We start from the raw sequence: 21,177 nt of genomic DNA on the forward strand, positions 1-21,177 counted from the left end.
AAAGTGATTGGTTGAACAGGTGTGATCTGTGTTTTCTGCATTTTCATCAGCGTAAGAGACTCAGCAGCAGATTAGAATAACAGTTATACATTTAATAAATCACAAAATTAACAAACCTGTTCGGACAGTTTGAGTTTGTATTCCCTCAGCTGCAGACTCGCTGTTGTTTAAATGTTTGAGAGATATTAGATATAAACAAACGTCAAACATAGACTCAGTCTGCGTTCACATTTGATATGAGGCCAACACGTACAGTGGCTGTGTCCTGTTTTAAGATCATACATGTAAAATTGTTGTCTGACCTCCGTCGATCCAGCCGCTCAGAGTCCGTGGTTACCATGGTTACTGCATAAGCAGCTGTAATGTAAACAGCTGGCACAGCGGAAACCTACCAGCAACATGAGTGTTTATGCTTGTCATTGCAAAAGAACCGTCTGAATGGTTAACTGAAGTTAACTTGGATAAATTATAGTTAAGGAGTATCACAGATAACGCCCACGTGAGCTGTGTGACTGTTCACCACTACACTGAAATCAGTAGGCTATTACTGAAATACACGTGCTATATAGGGGTGGGTTTTTATAATCGATTTATTGATTAAAATCGATTCTGGCTTGGATAACGTAAAATCGATTCATTAAAATCCTGAATCGATTTTTTAATATAAATTTATTTTGCCCGAAATGCCAGAATCTCAGGTGAAAGATCACAAAATTTAAACAACCACCAAACAGCTAAGACAGTAAATGAGAGCAGGTAGACGGATTCTGCACAAAGACGTAAACACACAGCGCGGACCTGCGGATCAGAATCAGTGAGATGTCTCCTTTCTCAGCTGACGGTCGGGGCTGAAAGCCGACAGCTCGCTGATTCTGATCCGCAGGTCTGCGCTGTGTGTTTACGCCCTTTTTGCACTGATTCTAAAGCTGTTAGTTTGATGTCTCTCCAAACAATACTGACCAAACCAGCAGCAAAGAAGATCCAAACTACGCTTCACATAAACATCGTCATGAATTCACTCCGACTTTTCCTGTTTTGCTTCCACCACGATAAAAATCACACTTCATACACAGCTCTCTCCCTCTCTCTCTCTGTACTTCAAGAACAGTTTCCCGTCTAAAAATCTGTTTTCTTCATTATTCGCTTGCTTGTTACGCACAGGTCTACCGCTGTTTACAGGCTGTCGGACGACGTTTTTTTTCTTCGTTTTATATACTTCCGAAAAGAAAACCTAATTTCTGCCGTTCAATACTGAACAAATTTAAAGTTTTTAAAATTATGCAAAATGCAAAACACTTAGCCGTGTCTCTAATAAAACCGCTGTAACTTCAAAGGTAACGTTCATATGTTGATTAATGGTTTTCTTTCGTTTTTGATGTACTGCAGAATATTTTTATAAAATCCCAGGCCAGGAAAAATCACCTTCATGTTTTTCTGTGTTTTATCTTCAGCTACTTTGACACAAAGGCATCTGCTGTGACGCTCACACCTTTGATAAAGTCTTGTGTGTGTCAGCTTCCTTTTTATACATACAAAAATATGTAAATGTGCTGATCTGAATTATAATATTTCTGACTGTCAAAATTTCCCAAATTCAAATCGAATCGAATTAAATCGAATCGTGGATAGAATCGATTCGGGACCTTGTGAATCGGAATTGAATCGATTCTAGAAATCAGTGACGATACCCAGCCCTAGTGCTATATCATAAACTATGATATAAATAGGGAGGTCCTATTAACATGTTTAGTTTTAAAGGACACCTTCCTGCCTTTAGTCTCATTCATGAGCAGTATTAGTTTTCTTCTAACATCCAGAAGTCTGCACCATGTGTTTCATAGTTTCTAACAAGCCTTTGACAGGTAAACATAACATGACCGAAACACCAAAAAAAAAGAAAAAAGAGAAAAAAACAAATCACACAAATTATCATTTATTTTTAGTTAAGTAAACTCTAAAAATTCTAACAGACAGCTGGTGCTTAGAATACAGTTGAATAACTATTAAAAAACAGATGATATAATATTTCTGTCCAGGTTGCAGTCTGCATGATGAACATGCTGTTGCAAACTCTGCTCCTCTCGGTGGAAATGCGCCTTCTCTTTCCTCTTTGTATAAAAAAATACTCCTGACATGTACGGGATTCACTACAGGTTTTCGCGTGGGCAGCGTATGTCCTTCTCTCCTGGATCGGCTGGAGCTTTCTCTTGGCGCCTTCCCAGCTTTGACAAAAGTCCAGCTGGGATAACCACATTTACTCAGGACTTCTTGATGTGATGTTCTTCTGCCTCCCTGGCTGCTGTGTCAGTGGGGATGGCGTTCGCTTTGTGTTGTAGCGTCCTAATGACACCCAGTTTATGCTCCAATAGATGATGAGAATCAAAACTTAAATACTGATCCGTATGCGTAGGTTTACGGTACAGATCAGCTTTTAGATGTCCCCCATTACTGATGGAAATCTCACAGTCTAAGAAGGCTAACTTGCCACTTTTCATATCCTCCCTGGTGAATTTGATGTGTTGGTCCACTGATTTAATGGTGATCCGTGAAATGTGGTACGTCCTGAGATTTGATTTTCACCCAGGTGTCATCCACATATCTGAATCAATGACTTGTTCCAGAGTAGGATAGCAAAGCCCTCTTTTCCACTTCTTCCATACTGTTTATAAGGTTGTGGAAACCTGCAGTCAACTGAGACTGAAGAAGTCATTTGGATGAGTGACGAAACGTTTCTCCCACAAAACGCTATGTCCAGATGAACAGAATCAACTTTTGGAGATTTACTTACCTGGATGATTGAGCATGCATCAAGACGTTCACCTATAAAGTGCTCTGTTGGGAAACAAGCTCCAGCAGCTCTGCGCTCGGGAATAAAAACTATATTTACTTATCTTGTGCAGAAAAATGCGCTGACATTGCATTAAATCAAGCACCGGCTGCCCAGTTAAACTGTGACTATCACCAGGTAATGTGGGTGTGTTTCATGATTTAGCAGCAAGTGTTAAACAACTGACAGATGAGGAGGAGGATGCATGCAGGTAAACTTAGGGCCTGTTGAGCTGATCGCTGGTGTCATTAGAAAAATGTCAGCTCGTTCTTTATGTTACAGAAGCACAGAGACACAAGAACAGGCGGAAAGAGACGATCGTTCGGTGAAAATGAGAATCTGCGAATGCAACATGCAGAACGTGTAGAGTGAAATATGTAAACAAGCTGGTTAACGTATACATACATATATTTACAACACACACATACAAAGCAGTTAAGCTGGAACACCGGGGCTGTGAGCTCGGTATACTCTAGCTAGCGACATCTCCGAAAACATCGGAGCACTTTGCAAACATGTCCTATGCTGCAACCTGACCAGACATGTGAAGATTACGCCGCTACATTTGCAACTAAAACAATACTAAAAGTGTAGTTGGTGACAGAAAAATGGGATCTTTTCAAACTTTATGCCACAACCATTGCTGCCTGTGATTTGAAATGCATTCTGGGATACCTGACTGCCCCGAATCCACAGTTGTAATCGATTATCTGGATCGACCTGTCTTGACTTACTTTACATAGCAACCAATCAAATGTTAGAGAAGCTGCAGTGGCAGGGTTAACCCCGCCCCCTGAGTTTGATGGGTGAGGCTGACAGAAGGGGACAAAATGCCAATATGAATTAAATAAATACATCACTAGATAATGAATTAAATATGTCAATAACTAGTTAAATGTGTCATTAATTAATTAAATGTGTCATAAATATTTATTTAATTAATTATTTCCAATTTTAATTAACTCATTCACTGCCATTGACGTCTATAGCCGTCAATTGCAGTGAATGAGTCAATGGGTTTAACTCATTCACTGCCAATGGCTGGCAGTGAATGAGTTAATATTGCCACATTTAATTCCCTAGGGCCTTTTCTATTGCTGCTCCTAATGTCTGGAACAATCTGCCCCAGCGCATTAGAGAGATCACTGACCACTTTTAAAACACGTCTTAAAACCCATTTTTACTCCTTGGCATATGACACATTTTATGGTTTTAGACTTAGAGACTTATAGTTTTTTATTGTCATTTTATTGTCATATGCGTAAGAAACACTGAAACAGAAACATTGTGGGTCTGTATACAAGAGCAGTTATATAGTACAATAAATAAATAAATACAGGTGGAGGGGCTATGGTCATTTAGGGTAGAGATGGTAATTTTACTGAGACCAAGATATTGCACAGGACCGAAAAATATTGCACATACCAAAGATATTGCACATGAGCCAATAAAAAAAATATATTGCACAGAACATGGAAAGACTGAGATGTTGCAATAGCAGCGTCAGAGTGGATGTGTTGGAGAAGTCTGTTCACACTCTCAGTTTGCATTAAGAGTTCTGACAGGCGCTGCTGGGCTTTCTTCACCAGGGCAGATGTGCTTGTGGACCAAGAAATGTTCTCAGATATGTGGGTGCCGAGGAACTTAAAGGAGGGCACCCTCTCCACATAGTCACCTTTTATGGCTAGGGGAGGGGGATCAGTTCTTGTTTTGCGGAAGTCCATGACCAGTTCCTTTGTTTTCTTGGTGTTTAGGGTGAGGTTATTGTAGCTGTAATCTAATTTGCTGATTTTATTGTTTTAAATGTAATTCTAATTATCATTTTATACTATTTTATGTTTTTGCTATTTGTGCTGATTTTATTACTTTAAATGTCATTTTAATATATATGGCAATTAAGTCCAATATGGAAATATGGGGCGATCGTGGCTCAAGAGTAATCGGAAGGTTGCCGGTTCGAACCCTGTTCCAACAGTCTCGGTTGTTGTGTCCTTGTGCAAGACACTTCACCCATTGCCTACTGGTGGTGGTCATAGGGCCCAGTGGCGCCAGTGTCTGGCAGCCTCGCCTCTGTCAGTGCGCCCCAGGGTAGCTGCAATGTAGCTTGCCATCACCAGTGTGTGAATGTGTGTGTGAATGGGTGGATGACTGAATGTGTAAAGCACTATACAGGCCATTTACCATTTTTATAATCTTATATTTTTTTACTTATTGTATCATTTCTGGCATGTCAAGTGTACAGTCGTTCTGAAAGTGCTATATAAATAAATTGCTTGCTTGCTTAATTAATAATTTAATGGTGTATTTAATTAATTCATTATGGCAGTCCTGGTGTTCCATAGAGCAGTGGTTCCCAAACCTTTTTCGCTAGACCCCACCCCCCCGCGCACAAACACATCCTCCAACCACAAACACCCATATTTTGCTCCATTGCAGTTTATTTCACACCTCAAACATTTAGTAAACAATTAAGCAAGTACAAGTAAACTGCAATAAATTACAGGTAGTAAGAAAATAAACTACTAACTCTTTTATGCTATGTCCACACCTACACGGGTATTTTTGAAAACGCAACCCAAAAAAGGAGTTTTAAAAAATCTCGTTTTCAGTGATTCCAAACGCCGTTTACTTGTGGACGAGGAATATAGAGTTCTTCACGCAGCGTCAAATGTATGTGCCTTTTTTCACGTCACGCTCTGCGCCACGTTATTGTTTATACGAGATGAATTGCAGAATGGCAGATAGTCAGATTAACAGTATTTTGTCTCTATCTTCAGGTTTTACACGCTTACATTAGGGGTGCAACGATACTCGTATCGATATTGAGCCGTTCGATACAGTGCTTTCGGTTCGGTACGCATATGTATCGAACAATACAACTTTTTTTATTTATTTTATCAACTTTTCTTCTGACGATGCTGTCTGTGTTGAGCGCTCAGTGGATCTGCGTTCGACTACTCCGCCTAGGCTGCACTGTCGAGTGCAGATCCACTGAGCGCAGCGCAAGCTAGCAAGACAGAAGCTAAGCTCGTTGCAACATGGCAACTGCCTCAACGCTACCCGAAACTGAACCTCTCCCACCCTCATTCAGATCTGGCGCTTGGAACTATCTTGGTTTTCATGTGAAGCATGACCCTGATGGTAAGCGCGTCATGGACAAAAGTAAAACAGTATGTCGGATGTGCCACCCAATGCTCAATTGGTGGGAACTAGTGCGTTAGCGCAGTTAGCTTGTTGACGTCGTCCAGCCCTAAGCACGGGAGGATCCACGGTAACTTGTTAACGGAGATTTGCTGTGTTATGGCGTTAAAGTCATTTTAACGAGATTAACGCTGACAGCACTAGTGGGAACACAACGAATATGACTGCACATTTACGCCGACAGCATCCTAGTGCAAAGACAAGTGGAAGCAGACAAAAACAACAAGCACGCATGCTACAAACTTTACCCGAGTCATTTAGACAGCCGTTAGCACAGGATTCTCCTTATGGGGACCTGATATGTTTAATATGCTGCTGAGAATATAGCCCAGAAGAAGCGTATAGTAGAGCTTTTATTTTGGAAAGAGCCATTTCTCTGTAATAAACTCTCTTTTCCAAAGATGAGGGATTTCTCGATCAGATAGATTTATTTTTTTTTATTATTTTGTTGTTTCAGCAACATTAAATTTAAAAACTGTACTTTTGAGCTAAAATATATATTTATAATTTTAATGAATGACAAATTAAAAAGGCATGAACATTTTTTTGTATCGAAAAAAAAATCTAACCGTGACACCAAAGTATCGAACCGAACCGTGAATTTTGTGTATGTTGCACCCCTAGCTTACATATACACACGCAGTTACTGTCCCTCCATTTAGAAAGGCAGAGGCCTAATTATTTTACGTGTAGTTGTTTTTTTCCTGTGTAATAACAAACAAATTTCCCCACATGTGGGACTAATAAAGGTTATCTTATCTTATAATATTCAACATTGCTATCAATGCATTTTTCAAAAAAAAAAAAAAATCCTCTCTTTGCAAAATGGGTTCAAAAACATAAACAACTGTGAGATACTGTTTGTCCGTGATTTGGAGAGCCCAGCGCGTACTCACGACGAAGGGAAAAGCAATTCTGCAGGGGAGAAGTATTTGGGAAATACTTTTTTTAACTTTTGAAATGCTGCTGGCTTACCGACACGGAAAACTTTAAAAAAACAAAAAAACAAACAAACACACACTCACTATGAGAGAGGAATAAAATGTCTGATTTGATTAATGGCCCATCGTATCCCACCAGAGCTTTATGTCTCGCAACAGCCATGCTCTGTAACTAGGGTTGCCAACCGTCCCTTAAAAAACGGAATCGTCCCGTATTTCGAAACAAAAGTACACGTCCCGTATTGAGCTAATAAGGGACGCACTTTGTCCCGTAATACAGTGAGAATCAAAAGTAGTCTATAAATGTTAATGGAATTAACGCTTTGTTTGAAAACATAATTCCCAGCCCCTCTCCTGATTTGTGACCAATGAGCTGACAGCACACTTATGACAATTCGAGTATGACAATTCAGATTACCGCTCATCTCATTGGTCGAGGAAAGGTCGCTTACGGAGAAAATACCGGAAGACAACAGATGACCATAACAAGAAGCATGGCCAACAGGGAAACAAACGCCGACACTGCGGTGCAAGTCTCGGACGACAGTACACCTAAAGCTGGGCAGACACTGTGCGATTTTTTCAGTCGCGTTATTCAGCTCCTGCTCAAACTGCACGATTGACTCGCAGGGGTTAAAAGTTGGTAGGTCACGATGCAGGTCTCACACTATACGGCCCGATGCTCTGATGCGACCTGAGTACTCACACTGTGCCTCCATAAAATGAAGGTTATAACAGAAAATCTGTCGCGCTCTCCCTCTGTCTTTCACTCACACAGACACACCACCACCACCATCAAGTTTGCTAAATTGCTAATGAAAAACATTGATCAGGCAGCTGTGATTGAGCAGCAATGTAAATCCAACTATTTTCATGGTTGTTGTGGTCGTGATAATTTTGTGAGGCCACATCGAAAAGGCTCGGATGAGCTTTCCAAAGTTCTACAAGTTGTGCCTCCATCGCTTGTGTCCAGATCACACGCTGCACAGCCGTGCTGCGCCGTCTTTTTCGCTGACATTTGTGTTTGCGCGTGCGCAGTGTGACAAACTGCGGTGACACCCTCACGACCAAGCGATTGATGATCGGGAGCTGGTCGTGAGGTGTTAATCGCGTCTCGTTACCCCACGTATACTACACGACGCACGATGAAGGCCAAAATCGGGCCGATCGCCAAATCGGTCGCACGACTCAAAAATCGGTTCAAAATGGGCCAAAAATCGCACAGTGTGAGCCCAGCATTACACTCACACAGACACACACACCACCACCATCAACTTTGCTAAATTGCTAATGAAAAACATTGATCAGGCAGCTGTGATTGAGCAGCATGTAAATCCCACTATTTTCACGGTTGTTGTGGTCGTGATAATTTTGTGATGCCACATCGAAAAGGCTCGGATGAGCTTTCCAAAGTTCTACAAGTTGTGCCTCCATCGCTTGTGTCCAGATCACACGCTGCACAGCCGTGCTGCTCCATCTTTTACACCAACGTTTACGTGTTTGCGCGCGAGCAGTGTGAGCGGCTGTGATGAGACCCTCACGAGTGATTGATGATCGGGAGCTGGTCGTGAGGTGTTAATCGCTTCTTGTTACCCCACGTATACTACACGATGCACGATGAAGATCACTCAAAAATCGGCTCAAAATGGGCCTAAAACTGCACAGTGTAAGCCCAGCATTATAGCAACAATGTTTGTTCCCCTCAGAGAAAGGGAAGAATGGGAAAAGGAAAACACCTGGCTGGAAAAAGTTAATATGGGCATGTGCAGTGAATATCAGCGCTATGTGGCCAGAAGTGTGATAATATAATTTATTTTGTGTAATAAACAACTGCAAGGATAGATGATTACAAATAGATGACTAATACATAAAAGTAATACATAGATGAATAATGATGATGAGTTATGATGCGTAATCATGGGAACAAGCGGGTTTACAAACAGGAGCAGCTGATTAGCATTAGAAAAGCTGAAATAATACCTCAACTGAAGCCAATTGTACTAAATGCACTAAATGTGCACTGTTACAAGAATGTTTTTCTTTCTATTGTTTTCTATTATTTTAAGTTAAGCAGGACAGAGTTCTTTTAAAGAAAGATTTACTTATATTCTCAAAAGTTAAGCATGACAGGCTTCTGTTTAAGAAGGAGACCTGTTTTACTGTGTTAATGTTGTCATTTTGAGCTAAAAATAAATGGCTAAATGATCATTTGTTTCACATGTGTTCATATCACAAAGAATAAACATCTACTTAAATCAAATTCAAGTCAAATGGTTAAAAAAATAATTTCACACACAAAAAAAGAGCTAGAAAATTCACCACACTGGGAAGGGTGAAGACAACTGGGTCGCCCGGCCCTGGCCACGAGGTGTCCCTTATTTATTTTTCAGGGAGTTGGCAACCCTATCTGTAACCGGTCCCGTACCAGCAGACTGAGAGACAGCTTTTTCCATCAGGCCATCAGACTGCTGAACACGTCATAGACACCTCAGCTTCACTACTGGAACTTCAACATTATGCACTCCATACTGTATATAAATGCCACTTGTTTTGCACATATTCAACTCTGTATATTTTATATATTTTATTATTATTATTATTATTATTTTATTTTATTTTTTTACTATTTAATTTGTAAAAATGTGTATACACACACACACACACACACACACACACACACACACACACACGTAGGAAAATATTTAGTATACACATCCAGAAATGCATACACTATTATATATTGTACATATATTTATTAGTTTCAGGTTGGCCATTCTTGTATTTTGCTCGTTTGTGTTGTTGTGTTTGCACATCTCTGTTGCTTGTGGGGCTCGCACACAAGAATTTCACTCGCATGTGCTGTGCCAGTGTGCCTGCACATGTGATGTGACAATAAAAAGTGATTTGATTTGATTTGATTTGAACTAACAAACTGCCTAATGAGGAGGAAACGTGGGGAATGATGGAAACATAGGTGAGCATTTATCTGGAGGCCATTGTGCGGACTGTTTACTCATTATGCTCTTCCTTATCAGACATTCCCACCCTGTTAAGGAAGCCCGACTGGGTACTCCCCACCCTCGCTATTTCCATCCATCGACGACCCGAGCACAACAGACCAGCCCACTCCAAAACCGCTCCAACCACTACTACATCTCCACCCATACAGTACACCTCCAACTACACCACCAGACTTCAAGCACCTAAAAACCTGCGCAACAGGTTCCACAGATGTCTGTGCGATACGTGAAACTTGAATCAAAGTAGTAACGTGGGCTGGACGGCTGGATGTGCTGAGACAAGCTGCTCTGCACGCTCCAACTCTGCATAGAAAGAACTGGAAGCGAGACTCTCGCTGTAACATTCCTCCCGAGAAGACCCTGCCTGGTATCGGCACATAGCCGGGGTTAGCAGCGTTCGGCTATTGCAAAGTTCAGCATTTCGCTACAGCAGCCCGTCCCTACGAGGGACAGCTGGATGACGTCAGCCCGAAACACGCGTTTACATCGCGGAGCTGTCGATCCAGCAGAACGACTAGCACTAAGTGTTGCTGTTCAGAGCTCCAGGTAAGGCGGGAAGGCTGAGTTCCGAGAACTTACTTGAAGGTGAGGATGCACAGCGGTCTGTAAGACTTGTGGCTCGTGTTGTCCGCCATCCTCTTGCCCCAAAAGTCGTCGCTGAAGATGTTTCTGAGGCTGGAGCCAGGTCGGACGTCCGGATTGTTGACGATAGCCCACACATCGTCGTGCACCAACTCCCCGTGGAGAGAGTTGCTATAGCACAGGATACACAGGGCGGCCAGCGCGATGTAGCGACCCGCAGCCCACACCGTCTCCGGACGGACCGTTACCCGCGACTGCTGGCAGAATTTCTTGTCCCGTGCAGACGCTGTCATGTCGGGCCTGGCTTTCCCCGCGGCTCTGGCGGACTGAGAACGGGAGTAGCAGAGAATACGTCCATTCCACCTGGAGTGTAGCGGCTCTGTGTTCTGGGGACAGCAGGGATGGTGGAGATGTACTTTGTTGCCTTTAGGTTCTGTGGGAGAATGTCCTACTAGTAGGCCATTCCTAGTATTAGAAAATGTGAAATCGTCTTTATTGTTTTTATTTCTGTTATATTTACATTACTCTTTTCATAAATAGTTGTTTCATATTTACTATTAACAAACCAAAGAGTAATCTGTTTTGTTTACATACAAAGGTATGCACTTGATTGGTCGTTCTTGACCTTGACAACATCAAAGACAAGTACATCAGTTGCCCCCTTAGAGTCTAGTCTTTTTTGGAGGGGGAGGGGCAAAATCGCTGGCAATATCGTTATTATGTTGTTTGGTTTGTTGTACACCTAGTGTGACTTATATTTTTGAAAACAGAACGTATGACATTGCTGCTAACAAATAAACAGACACGACAAAAGACTGAAATAAGAGGAAGAAAGGGCAATTTTTTTCCATTTACTATGTAAGAGTCTATTAATAGATGTTATTGGTGGACCAAAGGCAAGACGAAGCCTCCGTGTACGAGCTTATGTGAAGAACCTGAATGCGACATCAGCACAGATCGCGCCTGCAGACGCATGCGCAGGAGACGATACCTCTCTCGCCTTTTAAAATATCAGCCGCAGATAATTAATGCAGGCGGGGCCAAAACTGCACGAGCCCATCATTGTGAACGCGCTCACGTGAGCTGTCCTCTTGCTCCGTGCCAGCCGGACCCCAAACAGCAGAAGCGGCAGAGTCCTTCTGTACACCTTGCTGCCTCGTCACATCTGAGAAATTATTATTATTGTTAAGGGAGCATATTTTCTGATACACAGACTTTAGTTTCTAACATCTCCTGTTCAATTCTGTGCAGTATTTCTGGGTTGTTGTATTTTTGGAGGGTTGTTATGGAAGCAGACCTTTTTGGTTAATGCTAGCAGAGCTCTCACCAGCTTCAATCATCTGTAAGACATACTGCATTGTTTAATACCGCGGTCAAGTGAGCCCTCACTTACGAAGACACAGTCAAGCTAGCCGCACCGCCAGCCGCACCTAAAATGTTGTTGCACTATTCTTATGCATATTACGGTATGGGTCTTTTGTGTCCTGACACTATTGTACTTCACAATCCACTCCCCCATACGGTAAAAAAAATAAATTTTTCCTGGCCAAAATACATTTCAAATATATGGTAAATATATTTTGTATTTGTGATGCTCCAAAAAAAGATATTTTTGAAATTTAAAATATATTTCTTTCAAACCAAAATACATTTCAAAAGATATTTGCGTTCAAGAAAATACATTTCCAACCTTTCAGTAGAATATATTTCAAAGTATCCCTTATCTAACCTCTTTGGACCTGGCGTCCACATATGTGGACGTCACATTTTGGGTTATTTAGACCAAAATACTCAATTTTGCTCTACAAGGGCCTGATATCCACTTCCGAGGACATTATACTGCTACTGTTCTATCAAAATTTTAAACAAATATCCTCATTTGTGGCTCTTATTTTTCTTAAAAACAAAAATAAGTTAAAAGAAAATCTGGTAATTCTTTTTTTTTTACATTCATCGGGTCCCAATATGCCCAAATATCAAAGAGAAATTAAAAATGCATGTCGTGGAAGAGTTCGGGTCTTAGGAGGTTAAAATGTATTTAGTGCCATAATAATAATAAAAGTAACAACATCTGCATCTAATCACATCTGCAAACACAGTTGGATTCAAACAAAACACAGTCAAAGGTCTAGCAAGAATTAGGTTATTTATTCATTTGCTTACAGTATTTCACATTAGACAATATTAGCATTCACTTGACTTTGAAATTAATGGTCATTGATACAGTACACAAAATACAACTGCTATGTACACTTTAGCTTTTGACAATATATACAATATACTACTTAAAGAAACAGTCCACTTTTTTTGAAAATAGGCTCATTCTCCATCTCCCTCAGAGTTAAAAAGTTGAGTTTGACCATTAAGTCTTTGGTCTTTTTTCTTTTTTCTTTTTTACAGATTATACAAAAATCATAAGCACAATGTTCATTTTGTTGAGCAAAATTAAACAGCACTTCAAATTAAGCGAACAATCACTGTTACAACAGTTATTATGCTCATGATTGGCTGTGTGCCACTGATGGCAGGGTTGTTGGGTGTGTAATCAGGCAGCGGAGGCGGCGTCTGGGTTCAACATTTTATTTTAGGCTTTACAGCGGAGCTCCATCTTGTTCTCGCTCTCTACTTTCTTCTTCTCCTCTTTCTCTTACCCAGCCTCATTAGCGACACCCCTGGTCTGACAGGGTAACAGCATGTACTAATTTTCTTCCCTTATTATAGAACCTTGTAAACACAACATCTCCCCCTTTTCTCAAATAATACTCTTTCCCTTGTAGCACAACCTGAAACATTCGACAGCCTTTTACTTTTGAGGGAATTAGTAATTTCAGAATAGTATTATATATATATCCTGATAAAAGAACTGTAATGGCAAAGTAAACGTGCCCCGGATCAACCCTGAATCAAAAGGAACAACCATGTGCCCTCTTCTCAGCTTATCAGAAGTCACAGCTGGAATTAAAGATAACTAATGAAACTCAAATGCACTTTCCCTTCACAGTCATTTCTCACATCTGCATATTTCTCCTTTCTTTTTACCTCTGAACTATTTCATAACAAAGTCTTTTGTCCATCTTGGTGGTTGTCTGTCCCTCTGCAGTGTGGGACGTGTAGCAGTCTGTGCTGAGCTGATGTTTTCTGTCTCTGTATCAGCTCTTTGTGTGTGTTTTGAGTTCTCTGGGACAAGTGAGAGACGTGCTGCATTCCATCTTCTCCCATCGCTGAGGATGAAAGAACTCTCACCCGTCTGCTGCTGTACCTCCAGCGGCTTGGTGTATTGTGGCTCTCCTTTTCCCACATGGAATGGCTTTCGTACTCTCACTGACGCACCCACAGTCACTTTAGTAGGTTTAGCACCTCTCTTTCTGTCTGTATAAAGTGCACTTCTTTTCTGTGTCAATGTCACTTTGGATCTGATGTGGTCATATTGTCCAGCATCCTTTGGTGGTGGCAGAATGTTGAGTTTAGTCCGCATGGCACTTCCTCTGAGGAGCTGGAAAGGGGACTCACCGGTTGTCGCGTGGGGAGTCGCTCGATAACTTTGAAGCAGTTCTGTAACCACAGTTTTCCATGGTCGCTGAGTAGCTTGTGCTGTCTGTATGGAGTCCTTCAGTACTCTATTAAAGCGCTCCACACATCCATTTGCTTGAGGATGATAGACGCTTGTCCTGATGTGTTTTATGCCCCTTTCAGCGAGAAACTCAGCAAAGGCAGCTGAGGTGAACTGCGGACCATTATCAGTTGTAATTTCATAAGGGTTTCCTTCACGGGCGAAAATGGAAGTCAGGAATGCAATCACTGTCGCAGTTGAGGCGTTTGGTGTGAATGCGACTTCAGGCCACTTACTGAAATAGTCAACTAGTGTGATGGCAAACCTGCAGTCATAGGTTCCTTGTTCAAACGGACCAACAATGTCGACAGCAACATGTTGAAACGGACCCTCTGGGAATTTGATGGGTTGTAACGGTGCAGGTGAAACAGCTGCAGTCTTGTCACACGATTGGCAGGTTGTGCATGTGGACAATATTTCGTGGACCAGTTCATCCATGTTTGGCCACCAATATAGATCTCTCAGGCGTTGTTTGGTTCGGACCATGCCTTGATGTCCTTCATGGGCTAGGTGCACTACTTTTCCTCGCAGAGATTTAGGAACAATCAGCCGTGTTCCTCTAAATATCAGCGGTGACTCTGCTGCCAGTTCATGTCGGACCAGGAAGTAGGGTTTGACATCATCTGGTAAGGATTTTCTTACTTTCGGCCAGCCCGAAAGAACGATCTGTCTTAGTTTTGTTAATTCAGGACAGTCTTCACATTCTGCTTTGAAGTCAGCCAGTGGAAGCGCTGTTAGCTGAGGAGAAATTTCAGCAATCTCTGTAATTAAGTCCTGTTCAGAGTCTTCACTTGTGTTTGTGGTATGCAGGGGAACACGGGACATACAGTCAGCTATAACATTTTGGCTTCCTGGACGGTACTCTAAGTCATACTGGAAACACATCAGTCTGGCTGACCAACGTGCTATCCTCATGCCAGCTCTGTTCATCCCCTTAGTACTTAACAGGGTGGTGAGGGCCTGGTGATCAGTTCTCAGAGTAAATCTGCGTCCCCATATGTACGTCCTCCATCTTTCAACGGCCCATACGCAGGCGAGGGCTTCTTTTTCAATTGTTGAATATTTCCTCTCGGCTGGGGACAGGGTGCGGGAGCCAAAAGCAACAGCACGTTCCTCATTGTTTGAGTTGATCTGGGTCAGAACAGCTCCAAGACCATAATCTGACGCATCAGTGGTGATGAACGTTGGCAGATTTGGGTTGAAGATTGCCAGTGCTGGGCTTTTTAGTAGCATTTCCTTCAGTTTGTTGAAGCTTTCATTTGCTGTATCAGTCCATTGAAGTTCAGCCGTCTGGCTTGTCCGAAGTAACTCACGGAGTGGTTCAACCACAGTTGCATAGTTTGCTAGGAATTTGCTGAACCACGAAGTCAAGCCTAAGAAGGAACGAAGAGCAGCCATGTCCTTTGGTGCAGGGGCTTTGGCAATGGCAGTCAGGTGGTCTGGGCTGGGGCTCAGGCCATCCTTGGAAATGACGTGTCCCAAGAACGGAATAGATGTCTGTCCAAATGAACTTTTGTTGAAGTTGATCTGCAGACCGACATCCTTCAGGCGTTGGAGGACAGCCTGTAACCGTTCATCATGCTCTTCTCTGGAATGTCCATACACTATTATGTCATCCAAGTAGTTCTGTACTCCTGTCTGGTCTTTTAGGACTGTTTGCATCATCTTTTGGAAGGCAGAAGGGGCTGAAGCAAGTCCAAATGGAACTCGGGTAAACTGGAAGAGTCCTTCATGGGTTATGAATGCTGTGAGGCTTCGGCTATCAGGGTGAAGAGGTAGTTGGTGATAAGCTGAACTTAAATCAATCTGGCTAAAATGTGTAGCCCCAGCCAGCTGTGCGAACAAATCCTCCATGTGAGGAAGAGGGTAACAGTCCATGATCACACTCTTGTTAGGTTCACGCAGATCCACACAAAGTCTTAAGTCTCCCTTACTTTTTCTTCCAACCACCAGAGGACTCACCCATTCAGCTGCATCCACTGGTTCGATGATGCCTGCTTGGAGTAGACGTTTCAATTCAGCTGACACCTCCTCACGTATGCTGAGTGGTAGACGCCGCAGTTTTTGGCGAACCGGCTGTACTGTCTTGTTCACTCGAACTTTGTGGATAAACCCTTTAACAGCTCCGAGATGATGGGAAGAAGAGGAATCAATGTTATTCACCATGCATGTTTGTTTACTGGCTGGTGCTCCTCTTGCAGGATCCTCTCCTTTGTTGATGACTTTTCCAGCAATGATATCAATGTTAAGTGCTTTAATTAAGTCCAACCCCAGCAACGGTGATCCATCTTTAACTATGAAGAATGATCCTGGCACTTTTCTGTCATTGTTTGCAACCCTCACTGAAGCCTGTAGGCAGCCAATGACAGGCAAGTCACCTTTTGCATAAGTGACAAGCTTAACTTTCGGTTCAGTCAAAGCGCAGGGTGCAAAATGTTCTTTGTAGATGGCTTCTGGGAGGATAGATACTGAAGCTCCTGTATCCACAATTAACTCCAGAACCTGAGAGTTTCCCTGTGGTGTTTCAATGTTCATTTTGCATGTAATCTTATCACATGCTGCAGTCATCAGTTTGTGATCATCGACACATAAAACTGTAAACTCAGGAACAACTACTTCCCTGACCACTGCTACAGCTGATTTACAAACTCTGGCGAAGTGCCCTTTTTTGTTGCATTTATCACATTTTACTGTTGCTGCTGGACAGTTTTTATCATTAGCCAGGTGTTTCTCGGATCCACATCTGAAACAATGACGCTGTTGCTCTTTATCACTTGCCTTTTTGTGCCATTCTTTAGATGTAGGTCCCCGAGCTTGAGCCGGTCGCGCTCCTCTTTTTCCCCGAAGACGTGCGTCCTTCACCTCCACAGCTTGTACTGCCGCAGTCTGGGCCGTGGGCGCAGCAGAGAGGAGTGTAGCATTCTTGACCGCAGCCTCCACCTGACATGCAATAGTAACTGCCTTGTCCAATGTAAGGTCCTCCTCCAGCAGCAATTTTTCTTTAACAACACTGAGATTAGCATTAGCAACAAGTTGATCCCGAATCATTTCACCCTCCATTATTCCAAAACCACATGGCACAGCTAATGCTCTGAGGGCGGCAACATACTGGGTCACCGTTTCATCAGCCCGCTGAACTCGCTGTCTGAATGTGTGCCTGCATGCCACTACATTCACTTTAGGGACAAAGTGGTTTTCAAGCGCAGTCATGGCTTCAGCAAACGTTGTACCTTGATTCGGCAGTGTGTAGAACAGTCGTTGTCCCTCTGGTCCCAAGCAATGTAATAAGACGGCTCGTCGTCTCGCCTCCGGCCATGCATCTCCCGTAGCATTTATCACTAGCATGTAGTTCTCAAAGAATTTGCGCCACGTCATAAACGGTATTGGCGGCTCACCCGCATGTTGCAAAAAGGGCGGTGGGCTCGGCACTGAAGCGCTCATCTTCGTCGCCAATTTGTTGGGTGTGTAATCAGGCAGCGGAGGCGACGTCTGGGTTCAACATTTTATTTTAGGCTTTACAGCGGAGCTCCATCTTGTTCTCGCTCTCTACTTTCTTCTTCTCCTCTTTCTCTTACCCAGCCTCATTAGCGACACCCCTGGTCTGACAGGGTAACAGCATGTACTAATTTTCTTCCCTTATTATAGAACCTTGTAAACACAACAAGGGTATTTTAGATGTCCTGTGGATCATTGATGATGTTCCTTTAATGATGCAATATAATATAGCACTTAATGACTTAATGTAATGTATATCTGACGTTTTGCCATTTAATGTTTAATTATGTATGTTTTTTTTTATGAACTGGTTTAAAATCACTTCAGAAAAATACCACATGGCAGAAAATCATGTTTTCTCGTGTTTAACCTTATTTAAGGAATTCACACTGATTAATGCTTCTAAAAATGTAATTGACTTTTAGTTTTTCAGTGTGAATGATCAGACATTTGCATTTGATCTCTGCAGCAAGAATACCTGTCAGATGCCCAAGGCGTTTTGATACTGGTTCAAAATAACTTGGATTTGAGGCACAGAGACTATGCTTTGCTCGTTCATAGAATCTTCCAATGGCATAACACGTCTCTCCACTTTCATTTTGACATATTACAAATCGTTTAATGTTAAAGAAATTTTGATCATTATCATTCAACATAACAGTGAATGAATTACGTTTGACTACACGACTGTAATCTTCTGAGTGAAACACCTCGCCATTTGTAATGATTCGTTGAAAGTACTTTACTCTGCTCCTTTGTACCCCATAACGACTCAGTGCCATATAGTCATCCCTCCTAATTAATCGCACTTTAGGGTGATTAAGTGCAGTGATACCATGTGTGCGAGTTACATCTTTTAACTGTTTAGGTCTTGTTAGAGATTCAAATATCTCCTTGCATTCATTTGAGGCATCTTTCAGTAAAGTCTGGCCATAAAATGGTAAGGCCTTCTGTAGCCAGAACATTTTTACAATCTGTAGCGCAACCCCTTGAGTGCTTTTGATCATGTCTAGTAGTTTAGCATTGTAAGACTCAAACACAAAGGCGGAATGAGCCCACAAAGGCCCCCAGTTAACTACACTCCTTGGTAAATGGAGGCAAAGATGTACATTATAAGACAGATTAGCTTCCCCATAGAATACCTCCATGTCTTTCACAAAATCTGTTAGAAGTGCCTCAGACTCAGTAATCTGCTCTCTAGTTATATTTTCGCCCAACAGAAGGGATACTCCCTTGACTAGTTTAGACCAGTGATTCAGTAGTGGTTCTGGCAATACACCTTTCAGTACAGGTAAGCTATAATAAAAGAGCCACATATACATATCATGGGCTTTCCAAAATTTCCTCAATGTGACAGACCTTGGCACACGAGGTACATTACATGGCGGTTTAATCTTTAAAAGCATTTCATCTAACAGTTTTGTAGACCTGCCTATATACCAGTGCTTTTCATGGTTTTCACTGTTTAACCACAGCCCTGTTACAGTTCTTGCAACACCCAGAAGTACTGAATGCATATAGTCTGGGACAGACCCTTCGATAATATCAAAACTGGGAAGTCTACACAACATACTTGGCCCTTTAACACCCATAACAGCTTTACCAGACTGTAGCGCAGCTTCTACAAATTCATTAGTTTGTTCCTGATTGCGGAGCTGAATGTCCTTCTGAAAAGGATATACACGAGTGAATCCTCTGCCTTTTTCAACTACCTTTCCTTCATGAAGGCAGTAGGAGCATCCGTATTCACCATTAAACTGTTTAAAATTTTGGATCAGAGGTCTGGCAACTGAGTCACTCATTAGAATTAGAGGGATTACTTTGGTATTGACAGAAACGCCTTTGTCATCTTCCCATGTGAAACCACTGTCCTGTAGGCCCACACACTCATCAATGAAAGGTTTTAAGAAACTTCTCATGTGAGGCTTCTCATCCCCGAACCATAGTGCACAAAGGAGTACATTATCCTGTCTTGTTTTCAATGGCAATTCATTAATGGTGCAAAAAAGGGGCCAAATACTACAAGGGGACTTTTTAAAAACTGGCACACCATCACAGCTAAATGTTAAGCTGAGGGTTTGAAGGGCCGTTTCTGAACCACTTAAAGCTTTCTGATACAAAAAACCATCACAAATGTCACTGAGAGAAGTAGATGTTTCTGTTTGCCTTCCTATTAATTCATCTGTAATTCCTGGCATTCTCAAGAGATTTTTGAGTTGATCTTCCAAGGAGAGGTATATGAAAAAGTTATTGGTAAACCTACTTGCTTTGTCATAGGTGCTGTTGCATTGAACACAATGAACTTGGTCCAGTTCAGCTGACATTATATTACTGCACTGTTCACACACATAACAGATTTTCATGATGTCTTTTGTATCATCAAAAGCTTTGTAAAATGAATATTTTGTCCTGCATGCTGAATCACTGCCACCAACAACATTAAGGATTTTCATGATATCTTTAAGACAGTCATTGGTCAAACTGTGTTTGAGCTTAAGTGCCAGAAGTAGTAGTTGATTTTGCTCTTTAGTTTGACCTGAATCCACTGGGACCTCTATCTGAACAGGACCTGCAGTGCACTCTTCATCATTAGTCATCAGCAGAGTTCTGTCTTCTGGAAGGGTGTCTGGGATTTCCTTGAAAAGAGAAGCGAGAGAGAGAATTATGGGTCCTGTAAGCAAATCTTCAGTGTAAGAGCATTAACCTAGTGGACTCATAGACGCATTCATGTCTATATCGGTGAGATCTGCCCTGTAACCGTCTTCTCTGTATTTATGCATCTCTTTTTTTAACATTACAGCAGAAATTTGAAATTGGTCTCATTCACTAATTGTGCACTATTTGACATGTCCATTCAGTCTTGCCAAAATTTAAGTGTGCTTAGGCTGTCAAAATGAATGCTTAGTGCTTTCTTTCATGATAAATTCTGTAAGAATATATGATTGCAGTAGAAAGTAGAAATTACCGTAAAAATCATAATTAGAACAATGATTACTTGTTTTATTTTTTCTTGTTCAATGCACTAATTCATGAATATTCTTTAAAAAATAATGTCTAGAAATGTAATGATCTTTTTGATTTCATTTCTTGACTTGAAAATTCAACTAACTATTGTGTACTTATTTCGACAAATCTATAGTCCAATATTCAGAATAAATTTAATTTAGGTTTATGCATTAAAAGTGTTTTCATTACAGTTAACCCAAAATGTTTGTATTCCAACACTAACCTTAAAAAGAGACCAATAAGATTATTATTAATATTAATATGAATCAAGCATTTATTATTTGGTGTAACTGAGGTAATTAAATGCTAAGGGATAAGATAAAATGGATGATAAGATAAAAGGAATAAAATGTTCTTTTGGTAATCATCACCCTCAAGTTGTTCTAAACCTATTTCTTTGTTCTGTTGAACACAAAAGAAGATATTTTCAAGAATGTTGATAACCAGTTTCTTGTCCCTACTGACTTCCATAGTGTTGTTATTTCATACTATGTC

The 21,177-nt window shown here is 41.5% G+C and overlaps 1 protein-coding gene across 1 annotated transcript in view; it reads right to left on the reverse strand.

Annotated features, from left to right (window-relative positions):
• The window catches only part of tmtc1 (transmembrane O-mannosyltransferase targeting cadherins 1), a 93,058-nt gene extending 82,062 nt beyond the window's left edge, over nt 1-10,996 (reverse strand). The window contains exon 1 of the mRNA XM_085435783.1: nt 10,569-10,996. Within this exon, the coding sequence (XP_085291909.1) occupies nt 10,569-10,864 (296 nt within the window). The 5' untranslated portion in view covers nt 10,865-10,996. The remainder of the gene's footprint in view (nt 1-10,568) is intronic.
• Nucleotides 10,997-21,177: the final 10,181 nt, after the last annotated feature.

Source organism: Copadichromis virginalis, linkage group LG17 (genome assembly GCF_057382275.1).
Source record: "Copadichromis virginalis isolate Kocher_CV1m ecotype Utaka linkage group LG17, C_Virginalis_male_GT1.1, whole genome shotgun sequence".
Taxonomy (NCBI): Eukaryota; Metazoa; Chordata; class Actinopteri; order Cichliformes; family Cichlidae; genus Copadichromis; species Copadichromis virginalis.